This window comes from Vulpes vulpes, chromosome X (assembly GCF_048418805.1).
Source record: "Vulpes vulpes isolate BD-2025 chromosome X, VulVul3, whole genome shotgun sequence".
NCBI classification, from domain to species: Eukaryota; Metazoa; Chordata; class Mammalia; order Carnivora; family Canidae; genus Vulpes; species Vulpes vulpes.
Window position 1 is genome coordinate 120,273,738 of NC_132796.1, and position 13,261 is coordinate 120,286,998.

General features: G+C 62.3%; 1 protein-coding gene across 4 annotated transcripts; it reads right to left on the bottom strand.

Moving 5' to 3' along the window:
* Positions 1-812: 812 nt before the first annotated feature.
* On the bottom strand, positions 813-4,399 carry PNCK (pregnancy up-regulated nonubiquitous CaM kinase). Of its 4 annotated transcripts, none has more exons than XM_072744928.1 (12): positions 4,232-4,399; positions 3,504-3,573; positions 3,220-3,351; positions 3,009-3,083; positions 2,785-2,923; positions 2,541-2,664; positions 2,282-2,357; positions 2,074-2,186; positions 1,906-1,984; positions 1,728-1,815; positions 1,438-1,582; positions 813-1,092 (listed from the first exon to the last, which is right to left on the bottom strand). In XM_072744928.1, exons 2-11 carry the CDS (start codon positions 3,569-3,571, stop codon positions 1,445-1,447), a joined length of 1,032 nt encoding a protein of 343 aa, XP_072601029.1. In that variant the 5' UTR covers positions 3,572-3,573; positions 4,232-4,399; the 3' UTR covers positions 813-1,092; positions 1,438-1,444. The 4 variants fall into 4 exon arrangements, with proteins under 4 accessions (XP_072601029.1, XP_072601030.1, XP_072601028.1 ...); XM_072744929.1 differs by lacking the exon at positions 4,232-4,399 and adding an exon at positions 3,985-4,160; XM_072744927.1 differs by lacking the exon at positions 3,220-3,351 and having other exon boundaries at positions 4,232-4,361.
* Positions 4,400-13,261: the final 8,862 nt, after the last annotated feature.

A 13,261-nucleotide genomic window follows, 5' to 3' on the forward strand; every position in this document is an offset into this window, starting at 1 on the left:
CCTAGTGGGGCCAGGAAAGGCTCAGGGCCTGGAAGGTAGGACTCTGGAGCCCTGGCCCGGCCACAGTGTGGTTGCAAGGGGCAGGGGCCACACAGCCCGGAGGACTGGCCACCGCTCTTCACGCCGCAAGCCATCACAACCCAGGCTGGGTGTCTCGTGTCATCTTCCTGTCCCGGGGGTGTCATGCCCTCCCTGCCCCCAGCTCATGGGCTCCATAAGCCACAGTACGGGACGGGTGTTGAGTCCCCACTGGTGCCCTGTCCTGGCTAGGGGGCTCCTCCCACCTTCCGGGGTTCCCTAGCCTTCCACATAGGAGGTGCCCACTGGAAATGCTCTCTGTCTGGCCAAGGCCATGGAAGGTGGGGGACGGAAGGGAGAGGTTGGGGGACACAGTCTCCCCTTGCCTGTGAGCCCTTCCTAGCCTGTCCCCGAAGCCCATCCCCAGGGCACCGGAGACAGGGCTCCCCAGACCGCCACTCGGCCCCCCACCACCGCCCTCGGCTGGCAGCCCTCCGTTTCCGCGGAGCCAGAGCCACATGCAGGCCGGCCTCTAGGGGAGCAGAGCTGGCAGCCAGGCCGCCTGTCGCTGGCACTTTGGGGGGACAGGGACAGGAAGTTCTTGAACAGCTGGGAGCTCGCCTGCCACCATGGGAGGGAACACAAGTTCAGGTGGCGGTGGGCGAGGTCGCATGGTGGGGGCCTGCGGCCAGCGGGGCCACCTCCTCGGTTTCCTTCCACAGGTGACATTCATCCCTCCACACTCGTCCCCCACCCCTGTCCCTTACCCCTCCCTCCAGCTCACCATGGGCCCGTTGCTCTGTCTGTCTTTATTGATTTGGGGACAACTCGAGGGGGCTGGAGGGCCATGACGCAAGCGGGACCACCACAGTCAGCAAAGCACAGAACAGCGTGCAGGAGGAAGTGCCCCCGAAGCCTCCTTGGCTCCTAGAGGGGGCGTGGTGGTGACGGTGGGGGAGCCCCCGCGGACACGGAGGCCAGGGCACAGGGTGGCAGATGGGGGAGTCCCACGCCTGCCCGGGGCCGTGCGCCACACCCACACCTCTCCGACTTTCCAGCAGAGGCCGCGGGGTCCTGGGGGTGGGGAGAGAGGCCCGAAAGGATCCACCCATGAGAAGGGAATCCGGGAGGCTGCACGCACCCGAGCACCTGCCTGCGGGGGGGCAGTCAGGGGGCGCCCCCAGCCTGCCCTGCGCCCCTGCTCCCAGTCAAGGCTCTCGGCAGCGGCGCCCACTGGGTCCTTGGCACCGGCCCGCACTGACCCTCATGGGCCCGCGGCCACCAGCCCCCATCCCCTCCCTGCCGCCGCCCTCCGCTCTCTGGGGTCGCCCCGCTGAGCTCCTGGCCACACGGAGCCCGCCCCCTGTAAGTGCCCTCAGGAGTCAGGTCCCCGTGGGTGCGGGGCCCACCCCTGCACACCTGTGCATCACCACTTGGGGGGCTGGCAGGACTGGAGGCCGGGGTGGCTGTGGCGGGCCATCCTCCGCTCAGAGGCCTCCTCACCCTCCGGGCTCTGGCCCAGCTTGCGGATGTGGCGCAGGAAGGAGGTGGCATTGAACGCTCTCTGTGGGGACAGAGGGTTGTCGGGCCAGGCCCCGGCCATGGCCCCAAGACTCCCAGGAGCCCAGAGGCCACCGGCCACCCGGGCCCTCTTCCCTGAGGGGCGGGGGCCACCCTGAGCCAGGTCCACGGGCCCGTCCCTCACCGACCTTCCAATGGGTCCGGGCAAAATTCTTCTGGATCTGCTCACTGACGGAGCCCAGGATGTCCTTGTCCAAGGCCGCGTCCCCAGAGATCCTAGAGGGAGGCCAAGGGTCAGTGGCGGGGCAGCCTCTGAGGGTGTGGTCCCTCCGGGCGCGGGCCAGGTTGGCAGGGGTCCCCACTCACCAAAGATGCTGTAAGGCCTGCTGGCAGGTGAACCTCTTCTGGGGGTCTCGCTCCAGAAGGTGCCGGATGAAGTCTTTGGCTGGAGTGGGGACGCCAGGTCAGCCCACCCCATCCCCACTCCCCCCGTCACTCCCCCCTCCCGCAGCTCGGGGCCAGCTTCAAGTTCACCTGATTCTGAGATGTCATCCCAAAAGGGAGAGTCAAACTCGTAGCTGGCCCTCAGGATCTGGCTGAAGAGTTCAGGATCGCTCTCGTCGTAGAAAGGGGGGTACCCACAGAGCCTGGCACCCACACATGAATCACCCAGCTGCCCAGCCCTCCCCAACCCAGCAGAAAGCAGGCAGGCCGAAGAGGAGCCTTCGCAGGGGTCACTCACAAGATGTAGGAGATGACACCCAGGGCCCACACATCCACGGCCTTCCCGTAGGGTTTCTGCTCCAAGAGCTCCGGGGCTGGCGGCCAGAGACAGACAGACACACACCCGCACGCACACGCACCGCGCCTTCAGTGCTGCCAGGCTCGGCCGAGCTAACCCCACAAACGACCCACCACCTGCCCTACCCTGGTACACGGCTCCCGCGGTGTCCCCCAGGCCCCCAGCCCCCAGCAAGCCTCAGCGTGCCCCCCTCACTGACCCACATATCCTGGGGTCCCACAGGCGGTGCCCAGCATGTTGCCAGCCTGGATCTTGGAGAGGCCGAAGTCGGAGACCATGATCTTGGAGTCCTCAAAGGGCGTGGCATAGAGGAGGTTCTCAGGCTGCGACACGCCAAAGGAAGTGCCAGGTGAGCCCCGGGGCCCCCTGGAGTCCCCCAGACGCTCGCTCGGGGCGCAGGGTTGCCGGGCGAGGCCCAGGGGGGCAGGCGGGAGGGCAGGCACCTTGAGGTCCCGGTGCACGATACCCAAGCTGTGCAGGTAGGAGACGGCCCCGAGGACCTGGCCCACTAGGTGGCTGGCGTCCTTCTCTGTGTAGGAGCCACGCTCCATGATGCGGTCGAACAGCTCGCCCCCTGTCACCCTGGGGGGAGCGGGGGCTCAGCTAACCCGGCCGTGGCGCACCGCCCCCCCAGCGCCGCCCGGCAGCCTGCCCCTGCCCTCCTCACAGCTCCATGGCCAGGTACAGGTGGGAAGGGCTCTCGTGGACGTCCTCCAGGGCCACGATGTTGGGGTGGCTGACCCTGCAACGGCATGAGGAAGGCGCCGCTGGGCCACCACAGCCCCCGCTGCGCTCTCGGGGCCTAGGAGTGCTCCGTCCGGGGCCACCCCAAGCCGTCCTCCCTCCTCTCGTCCGTCGGAGCCCCAGGCCGGGCGCACCTTCGGAGCACTGCGATCTCGTTCTCCACCAGGGCCTCCTTGCCTCGCAGGGCCTTCTTGGGGATGCACTTGAGGGCCACAAGGTGTGAGGAGCCGCGCTCCTGGGCCAGCACCACCTCCGAGAAGGCGCCCCTGGGGGCAGGCCGCGGGGGCAGGAGGGAAGGGGGAGGGGTGGGGAGGCTAAGGCGGGAGGCGCTGCGGGCCCAGGCCACCCGGCCGCCCCCACCCGCCTCACCCGTTCACACTCGCACACGCACCCCGCGCTCACTGACACACACACTCACGAGCCGAGCTTCTCCCGGATCTCGTAGACGCTGCTGATGTCTTCCGTCTGCTTCTTGAGCAGCAGCATGTCTGCGGGGGTCGGGCGGAGATGGAGGGGCGCCCCCTGGGGAAGCCACCCCCAGTGGCAGCCCCGCGAGAGCCAGGAAGCCGCCTGCCCCTCCCCCACCGCCCAGGCCCGCACCCCCAGGCGGGCGACTCCCAGCGAGGCCACCGGGCCGCTGCCCCCTCCCGGACGCGAGGCCACGACCCGGTGCCCCCACCCCCGCACCCCGACGGCGGTCAGCACCGACACCCGCTCTCTGCCTCCACACAGCGGCCCCGCCGCGGTCGGCGCACCCCCACCCCGTCCCCCCGGGCCCACCCCACCCACAGCGCGCACAGACGGGCGGCCCCCTCCACCCCCGGGCCTGGCCCCGCCGCCCTCGGCCCGGCGCTGCCGGGCACGCGCCTCTCGGGGCCTCCCGCGCCCCCGAGATGCACCTGCGACCCCCGCGCCCCGCCGCCGGCCGCGGCCACAGCCACCCACGCGGCCGCCCCCGTGCAGCGCGGGCCTGGGCGCCTCGGGGCGGGAGGGACTCGGCTGCCTGGGCCTCCCGCGTCCCGCGCTGCGTGGGCCGCGCCGGGCTTGACAGGTGCGCGCGGGGGCGCGGGGGCTGCGGCGGCGGGGCCGGGATCCCACGCGCCCCCGCCCGCGCGCGCCCCCGCTCCCGGCAGCGCCGGTGCGGACCTGGAGCCGAAGCCGCAGCGTCGCCGCGCAGTGGCCGCCGCGCCGAGCCCCCCGCCCGCGCCCCGCCGGACCCGCCCCCTCCGCGCGCGCCCCCGCCGGCCGCCGGCGACCAGAGCGGGCGGTGGCCCAGCGCTGCCGCGGAGCCGCAGGGCGCCTTGTAAGGCAATGGGCCCGGCGCCGCCGCCGCCGCCTCCCTCCTGGGCCCGCCACGCCAGTTCCTGCCGCCTCCGCTGGACCGGCCCCAGGGCCTTTGCACCGCGGCCGCGTGGTGACGGGGCTCCCTGCGTGCCTGCGGGTCTCCTCCCTAGCCCCGCCCCGCCACTTCTGCCACCTGGCCTGAGCCCCCAGCGGTGAGCGCAGCTGGAGGCCACGACGAGCCTCCCCACTGGACTCCCCCTGCCCCCCCACGCCCAGTCTCCTCCCCTCCAAGAAGTCAGGCCATTTCCCGAATCCAGGACGGTTCCCGCGGCCTCCACACCCTCCCAGGGCTCCCCACGTGACCAGGAGTCAGAGCACAAGTCCCTGCAGGGGCCCAAGGGTGCTGCATGTTTGGTCCTCCTTCCCGATCATGCTCAGGCCCCTCTCACCCCCGCCCCCCTCCACTAGCTCTAGCAGCTCCGACCCCGCCGGCCCCCTAAGTGGCCCTCAAACCCCCCCCCCCTGCACCTGCCCCAGGGCCTTTGCACTGGCTGCCTCTCCCCCGGGAATGCACTTCCCTCAGACTTCTGAGTCCCTGCCGCCTCACTCTATCAAGTCGCAGCTCCAGTGTGCCCTCCTGGAACAGGCCTCCCCTGCCCGCCCACCCCAGTCCCTAGTACACCACCCTGCCTGCCCTGTCCTCAGAAGATCCATCATTGCCGTGTCACCTTCTCCGTCTTGTCTTCCTCTTCAACACACCCGCTCCTGGAAAGTGTCTCTGCTGACCCAGCTCCGGAAAGTAATCGCCGGGTGACTGGACTCAGTCCTTCATCCAACAACTGTCGGATTCTTCCCCTCCAGCTCCATCTCAGTTCAGGCACTGGGTCCAGGGACGTCCGTGCCCCACCAGGGACAGGGATGCAGGTGTCCTGGCTGTTGACCAGAGCTCATGCAGACCTGCCAGGGCTGCAGGGGCTTCTCGGAGCCACAGGGGCCACGGGTGGCCTGCTGAATGTCTCTTCGCAGGGGTCTGCAGGCCCTGGCGTGACACAAAGTCTTTTTTTTAAGTATTTTATTTATTTATTCATGAGAGACAGAGAGAGAGAGAGAGAGAGACAGGCAGAGGGAGAAGCAGGCTCCATGCAGGGAGCCCGACGTGGGACTCGATCCCGGGTCTCTAGGACCACGCTCCGGAGTGAAGGTGGCGCTAAACCGCTGTGCCACCGGGGCTGCCCCACACAAAGTCTTTTAAGAGGCTCCCCAGGCCCGACAGACATTTGTCAAGATCATCTTTGCAGAACTCAGCTCGGACACGTCTCTAATACTTGGTCAATCTGAGAAGGACCCCCAAGCTCACCCAACAACGTTCCCGGGGCCCTAGCCCTCGGCAGCTGGCTCACCTCTGTGAACAGGGTTTCCTAGGAATGGAATTGACCGTGACCCGCAGCTCACCCTGACCGGAAGGCCTGTTTCGGGACGCCTGGACCGACTGACACAAACCCGAGCCTCGTCTTACCTGCTCGTCTAATAATTACCCATCAACGTGTCTAATCCACTGCGGCCGCTTTGGCTCAGCCAGAAGAAAGATTATCAGAGCCCCGTGGTCACGGGTGATGACAAGGAATATAATTCACATACGTGTGCGTTTGTGTTTCAGACAAGCGCGATGTCTGAGAAAGGAAAGCCCGCCCGCCTGGAGAGGGACGTCCCCGCGGGCCAGCACGTGAGATGTGGAGGCAGGAAGACGAGGGCTCACTTCCAAAGGGAGCATGGAAAGAAGAGGCGGCATCGGAGTTTGCGATGGACACAGCTCCGAGCTCAGCAGGTGCTTTTGAGGGCCCCGGCCTCACGTCAGAGGTGGTAGGTATCACGGTTGCTGCGCTTTCTTACAGTGTTTACAATACGCCAGAAATCACACCCTTTGCAACTGTTTAAACATCTGCTGAAGTATTGTAGACTCCCACTTCGAAATGCCCGTGTGGTTGGGATAAAGAGCTTTTCCAAATCCTTTCAGAGGCCCATTTGCAGAAAAATCAGTGGAAAGTTGACCGTAGGCCTAAATGTAAAACACCCAACTCTTGTAAGAAAACAGAAGAGAAAAATCTGTCTTAGCTTGGGCTTGTGATGAGTTTTTAGATATAATATGGGAAGCACGGCCCATGAAAGAAAACACGAGAAATTGGACTGTATCAACATTTTGAATGTTTGCTCTGTAACAACGGTGTTAAAGGGAATGAGAAGACAAGCCACAGGAGCGGGGGAGATCTTTGCAAAACATGTGTTTGATAAAGGACCAGTATTCCAAGCATACGAGGAACTCAGGGACGCCTGGGTGGCTCACCTGGTGAAGTGCCTCTGCCTTCGGCTCAGGTCTCGAGCCCGGGGTCGAACCCGGAGTCAGGCTCCCTGCTCAACAGGAAGTCTGCTTCTCCTTCTCCCTCTGCCCTTCTGCCCTGCTCATGCTCTCTCTCACTCCTGTCTCTCTCAGAAAAAAATAAATTAATTAAATCTTAAAAAAAAAAATATATATATATATATATATGGAACTCTTAAAACTCAACAATAAGAAGCAACCCAATTAAAAAATGGGCAAAAGGCCTTACCAGACAGCTCACCATGAAAGAAATACAGATGAAAAAGAAGGATATGAATAGATGCTCCACATCCTACATCTTATGTCAGCAGGGAACTGCAAATTAAAACAGCGAGATACCCCTACCCTATGGCGGTTTCTTACAAAAGTCAACGTACTCTTACCATATGACCCAGCAATCACACTCCTGGGTGATTTCTGGGTGATTCAACCCGAAGAAGTCGGAAATTTATGTCTACACAAAAACTAGCACATGAAGGTTTAGAGCAGCTTTATTCATAATCAGGCAAAAATTGGGAGCCACCCAGATGTTCCTAGGTAGGAGAATGGATTAAAAAGAAAAGGGTGTGGGGATCCCTGGGTGGCTCAGCGGTTTGGCGCCTGCCTTCGGCCCAGGGCCTGATCCTGGAGACCGGGGATTGAGTCCCACATCGGGCTTCCTGCATGGAGCCTGCTTCTCCCTCTCTCTCTCTGTGTCTCATGAATAAATAAAATCTTTAAAAAAAAAAAAAAAAAAGAAAAAGAAAAGGGTGGTCCATCCGGAGGCACCTGGGTGGCTCAGTCAGTTGAGCAATCGACTCTTGGCTTTGGCTCATGTTGTGATCTCAGGGTCGTGGGATCGAGCTCCACTCTGCTCAGCTGGGGGTCTGCTTGAGATTCTCTCTCTCCCTTTGCCCCTCCCCTCGTTCCCTCTCTCTCTCTCAAATAAACAAATACATAAATAAATCTTTTTTTTATTTTTTAAAGATTTTATTTACTTATTCATGAGAGACACAGAGAGAGACAGGCAGACTACAGGCAGAGGGAGAAGCAGGCTCCCTACAGGGAGCCCGATGCAGGACTCGATCCCGGGCCCCTGGGATCATGCCCTGGGCCAAAGGCAGACGCTCAACCACTGAGCCACCCAGGCGTCCCAATAAATAAATCTTAAAAAAAAAAAAACCAAAAACCTATGGTCCATCCAGACAATGGAAAAGCTATGAAGCCATGAAGAAATGGTTGACTCTTGGATACCTACTGCATTTTGCTAAGTGAAAGAAGGCAGTCTGCAAACAGTGACAGACTGTGTGAGTCCCCTTATATGACATTCCAGAAAAGAGCAAAACTATGGAGACAGTCAACAGATAGAGGGTTGCCAGGGGTTGGAGAGAGGGGAGTAACGTTTGACTAGGGGAAGCCCAGGAGATGTTTAGGGTCGTGAGGCTACAGTATGTGGTGCTGTGATGGTGGATACTGTGGATAAGTCAAGACCCAGGGAAGTGTGCAGCACAAAGAGCGAAGCTTAACATCAACAAAGTTTGGGGTGCCTGGGTGGCTCAGTCGGTGAAGCATCTGCCTTCAGCTCAGGTCGTGATCCCAGGGTCCTGGGATCGAGTCCTACATCAGGCTCGCTGCTCAGTGGGGAGTCTGCTTCTCCCTCTGCTCCTCACCCCACTCATGCTCACTCTCTGTCTTAAATAAATAAATAAATAAATAAATAAATAAATAAATAAATAAATAAAATCTTTTTAAAAATCTGCCAATTTAGGGATGCCTGGGTGGCTCAGTGTTTGAGCGTCTGCCTTTGGCTCAGGGCATGATCCCGGGGTCCCAGGATCCAGTCCCACATCAGGCTCCCTGCATGGAGCCTGCTTCTCCCTCTGCCCATGTCTCTGCCTCTCTGTGTGTGTCCCTCATGAATAAATAAAATCTTTTTAAAAAATCTGCCAATTTAAAAATAATCCTTTAGGAAATTGGGAGATCTCAGGGAGGAATAGACTCTGACAAAAGAAGCTAGTTGTATCTCAAGTGTATGAAACCGTTTCACAGAAGGGGACTGGGGGCTGATGTGAGTCAGTAGGAACTGAGTGGAGTCCGTAAGACCAAAGGCTAAAGGAACAGTGCATTCTAGCAACTCTTGTTCCCCACAAGGGTAGGGGTTAACAATGCTGAAACCCCTCGACACGTACACTGGCATTCAACAATTAAGTACATGGAAGGCAGAGACAGGGAGGCAGGTTTCTCACTGTTGCAGTGGGATGACACAGACAAGCAAGGGGGGTGCTAGAAGGATCCATGTGACGATGGATCAGAGTTGGAGACATCAGTATGAATGGACGTTTACGTGACTATACAGGTGCGTATGTATATATAGAATGTATAACAGATGCATACACCGTGTCTACCTATATACCATACAGCAATTTGTTGTATGTTATATTCCGACATCACGTACAGGTATGTTCATAGATACGTGTTAGTATGCACGTAAACTTCCTTGCTCTGGCAGCTAAGAGACGTGGAAGCTATGACACCCCAGTAGCCCTGAGCACACTAGAGCCACGACCAGGGTCTCTAACAGCTTTCTCCCGTAAAGGGCTCCTCGTGTAGGGCTGGGACAGGAAGTGCACACGGGAGCCTGAAGCAACTTACACTGCCAGAAAGTAAGGAAAGGCAGCGTGCTCAAGCTCTCACCCGCTCTGTCTCTCTCTCCTCCTCTGTTGCTCACACACACACACACACACACACACACACACACACACAGTGACGAGGGTATGACAAAGGACCGCAGGAGTCAACTGAAAGAGCACCCAGGGGTCAAAGATGGAGCCACATAATAAATAAAGTAGCATCGGGTTGTGATCCAAAGTAGAGAATAAATATCCACTGTTATAAATAAATGGTCAAATAAATAAATAGGGGGGAAGGGACAACCTTGGCACAGAAAACTGTAAATAATGGACTCAAGTGTGGGCTGTGCAGAGTGCCTGCCTTCCAAACGGGATGGATCGGAAACAGGGAGGTTCAATTTGCAGTGGAGACACCCAAAGAGCCAGCGGGACCCCAGCCAGGTGACCGGCGTGGCCGTGGCCGGGGGCGAGTCACGTTGAGGGCATGGAGCCTTGCAAGGATGTGACGGGAAAGGCACGTTAGCCCTGCGGTCGTCCTCCCAATAACCGCCCGTGTTGCCTCCTGAAACACCAAAGCAAAGTGTCCAGGTCGTTAAGCACGAGGCAGTGTGGTCCTGGGGCAGAGACAGGACACTCCGGTAAGTCGAGGAAACCTGAGTTGTCGCTGGGGGCTTCCGGTCATCAGGGAGCACTGTGCGCTGCTGGTTGATGATGGTGACCGCGGGGCCCCGGACAAAATCCAGAGACCGAATCGGGAAAGTTTACCTGAGGGAGGCCAACGCCCCAAAGGGAGCAGACTTGCATGTCAAAGACGTTTCCAGAAGACCCAAAATCCTTCCAGGTTCCAGAAGGAAAATGCGCCGCACCTGCTGGCGGGCAGGGAGGGTCAAAGGGCTCGAGGTCAGGGAGTCCTTCGGCCGCGGGCAGCCCCCCGGAGCCCATCTGGGGATGCTCTGCCCTCGGGGTCTTCTGCCGCCCGAGCCCAGAGCCCAGCCGGAAGGCGGACCCCAACTGGCAAGTCTGAGGTCAGGGTGGAGACAGCGAACCCCTTCTCAAAGGCACCCCGCCGAGGCAGTGTGGGTACCAGGGGAAGCTGCTGTGCCTCTGCGGTGGAGGAGGGTCAGGTTGCCCCTCCCCAGCACTGGGGACCCTCCCAAGGCTCCAGCCCCCAGCCCCAGGGGTGCCCTCGAGCCGCTCTCCCCCCACCAGCTGTCAAAAGCACAAAGCCCTTCAAGGTGGACTCCGGCTATTTTGAATTCCAAAGCTCTTTGAGCCCCCACCCGATCTCCAGCTGCCCCCAGGCCTCTCCAGGGATCCAAGGATCCCAGGCGCCCCGGGGTGGGGCGTCCTCCCACCCGTGCACCGGCTCCCACCCCCGCCCCCACGCCCCAGGCCGGGGCCCAGTTCCCAGCGGGCACTCCCAGGCCTCCGGGGACAATGAGGGCCTTCCGCTGGCGCTCCCTTCCTGCCCTCCCCCCAGCTCTCTCCTTCCCTCCTCCCCCTCTTCCTCAGCTCCCGGTGCCAGCGGCCAGGGGCTCCAGGCAGGGGGCCCTGGCACCCCGCTCACCCCAGCAGCCAGGGCCCCAGGGGCGGGGAGGGCGGCTGCAGAGCCCGAGAGCCCATCGAGGCCCACGGCCCCTCCGCGGGAGCCGCCCCGGGAACACTGTAGCCGCCTCTATGGGCGCGGGCTGCTGGGGTCAGCACACCGGAGGCCAGAGTTCCGGCCTCCAGCTCCCACTTTGGGCAGCTCCTGCCAAGTCACCCTGGCCAGAGGCGAGGATGGGTCCGTGAACTTCGGGCACCCCGTCAGGCTGCCCGCCTCGGCTCTGCGTGGGAGGCAGCGCGCGCCCACCTGCTCGGCCTCCGTCCTGGGACAGGTGGCAGCTGAGCGGAGCCTGCAGGGTGGGAGGGAGGTCCGCCCACGGGGTGGGCCCAGGGGCACCCCGCTCCTCGGCGCCGCAGAGCCCGCAGGCCGGCTCCTGTCCAACTGTGCACCCCTTGGAGAGGACCTGAGCTCCATCTGATCTCGGGCGCAGCGACGCGGCCCCGGAGGAGCGGACACGGAGGCACAGGGCGGCTTTGTGCTGCTGAGACAAGCCCGCGGCGCTCGGCCAGGGGAGGAAGCCACCAGTGGGGTCCGGGCCCGGGGCCGGCCATGGGGGTGGCATCAGCACCTGCCTGAGGACCACTGGGGCGGCGGGGGAGGGAAGGTGCAGCCCTGCCAAGTCGGGTCCGGGGCCCTGTGGCACCCCCAGATACGGAGGCCTATGGAGGCCTACGAGGGCCTAAACGCTCCCCGTGAAGGCCCCCCTGGGGCACTGGGGGCCTAGGTCCTAGGGGTCCTGGAGCTCACGCAGGCCATTGTGGGCATCCACCACGCCCTTCCCGTCTCCCTTTGGCCTCCTGCAGGCCAGCCGCCTTCCCTCCTGACACCCTCTGACCTCGCAAAGGCAGCAGCAGCCTCGGTGGCAGCTCACTCAGGGTTGTGCCACTGGCCTTTGAACCTGCCTCCCCTCCCAGGGGAGACAAGAGTCCCCACCCTTGGCTCCTGCAGGCCCTTCACAGGCTCCCGAGGCCTGGCCCTTTGTCCCCTCTGCCCTCCCGGCAGCTGAGCTACTTCCCCAAAGTGCCACCCACTTGCCTGCGTCCTTCTCCAGCCACCGCCTTCTCCCCCCACCACTCTCTTCAGATGAGCGAGATGTTAAAATTCTCGAAAGAGCCGCCTGCACCCGGCCACGTCCCCACTTCCCCTGGCTCCTCAGGGTGCTGTCTGACCTCTGCCCGAACCTCTCCATCGCAGTTGCCGCCCTCACTCCACTCCTGCAAGTGCTCCCGGCCCCTCCCCCCCTCCTCCCCCGGGACAAGATCCTCAGCCTACTTCCTTGGCTCCTCTTTCCTCGCACAGGAGCACAGAGGGGCTTGCGGTCCCGGGCTGGGGCTGCTCGTCTTTCCCCAGTCCTTGCTCCCCGCGGCCCCCCTGCCCCGGGCCTCCCACGGCCCCTGTACTTCTCCCCGGCCCCTTTGTCTATGGGCCAGCGTCGGTCTGAGACGGGGCAGAGAACACCCAGGTTAGGGGCCTCTGATGAGCAGTGCAGCCCTGCTGCCTCGAGGGTCCCTGAGTGCCCTGTGCCCCCACCCGACCTAAGCACAGGCCACCCTGGAGGCTCCTCCAGCGATTCTGGGTGGAGAGGCTGCCCCTCCCTCACCGGCAGGCTCAATCTGGCTCGGCCCAGAACTGCTTTTCTTCCTAAAGCCGCTGGATGGCCGAGGGTTTAGCTTAACGGGATGAGCCATCTGGGGACTACAGCCTGGTGATCAAAGTGTGGGACCGGTTGGGGGGGGGCGCACTTCACCTCCCTGCCAGGACAATGACCCTTTCCTCCCCCCGCCCCCCCGCCCATGGCTGCTCTTGGCTCTACAAAATCCCCAACAGGCTGTCCCGTGCCGGTGGGGAAGTGGCCCAACACCCTTGCCAGGAAGGCCCGAAAGTCCCTGGAGAGAGAAGGTCTGCAGGTGGGGAACTGGGGCCTCCCAGCTGACGCCTGGGGGGAGGGTCTGTGCAGGCGGCAGGCACCAGGGGGCAGCCTTGGCCTATTCCAGCCGGAATCTCCTGCGGGTCTCCCGGGAGTGGGGGGCAGCCAGGGTCCCCGGGACCCCTCCTTGGTGACAACGTGTAGCTTTACTGGGCAGGCTTGTCTCTGTCCACTTGGGAGACTCATAGAGAGACCTGTCACCCCGAGAGCTGGGACCCTGACCTCCAGCTCCCAGGGTTCGTTCGCTGGCTGCCAGGAGGCAGGTGGTGCCCGTGGCCAAGCCCCCCAGCACACCTGGAGGCAGAGCCGCCGGCAGCCTGTCCGTTGCCTGCCAGCCGAGGGGTCCCTCGGGAGGCCGGAGCGGCCTGCAGCCCCC

What these genes read in the sequence shown, in the direction of transcription:
- PNCK (XM_072744928.1), bottom strand. Translation starts at nt 3,571, where the DNA reads ATGCTGCTGCTCAAGAAGCAGACGGAAGACATCAGCAGCGTCTACGAG. An exon ending in CAGGCCTTACAGCATCTTTG is followed by an intron (nt 1,816 to 1,905) that starts GTGAGTGGGGAC and finishes GCCTCCCTCTAG; the next exon opens with GATCTCTGGGGACGCGGCCT. An exon ending in TTGCCCGGACCCATTGGAAG is followed by an intron (nt 1,583 to 1,727) that starts GTCGGTGAGGGA and finishes CTGTCCCCACAG; the next exon opens with AGAGCGTTCAATGCCACCTC.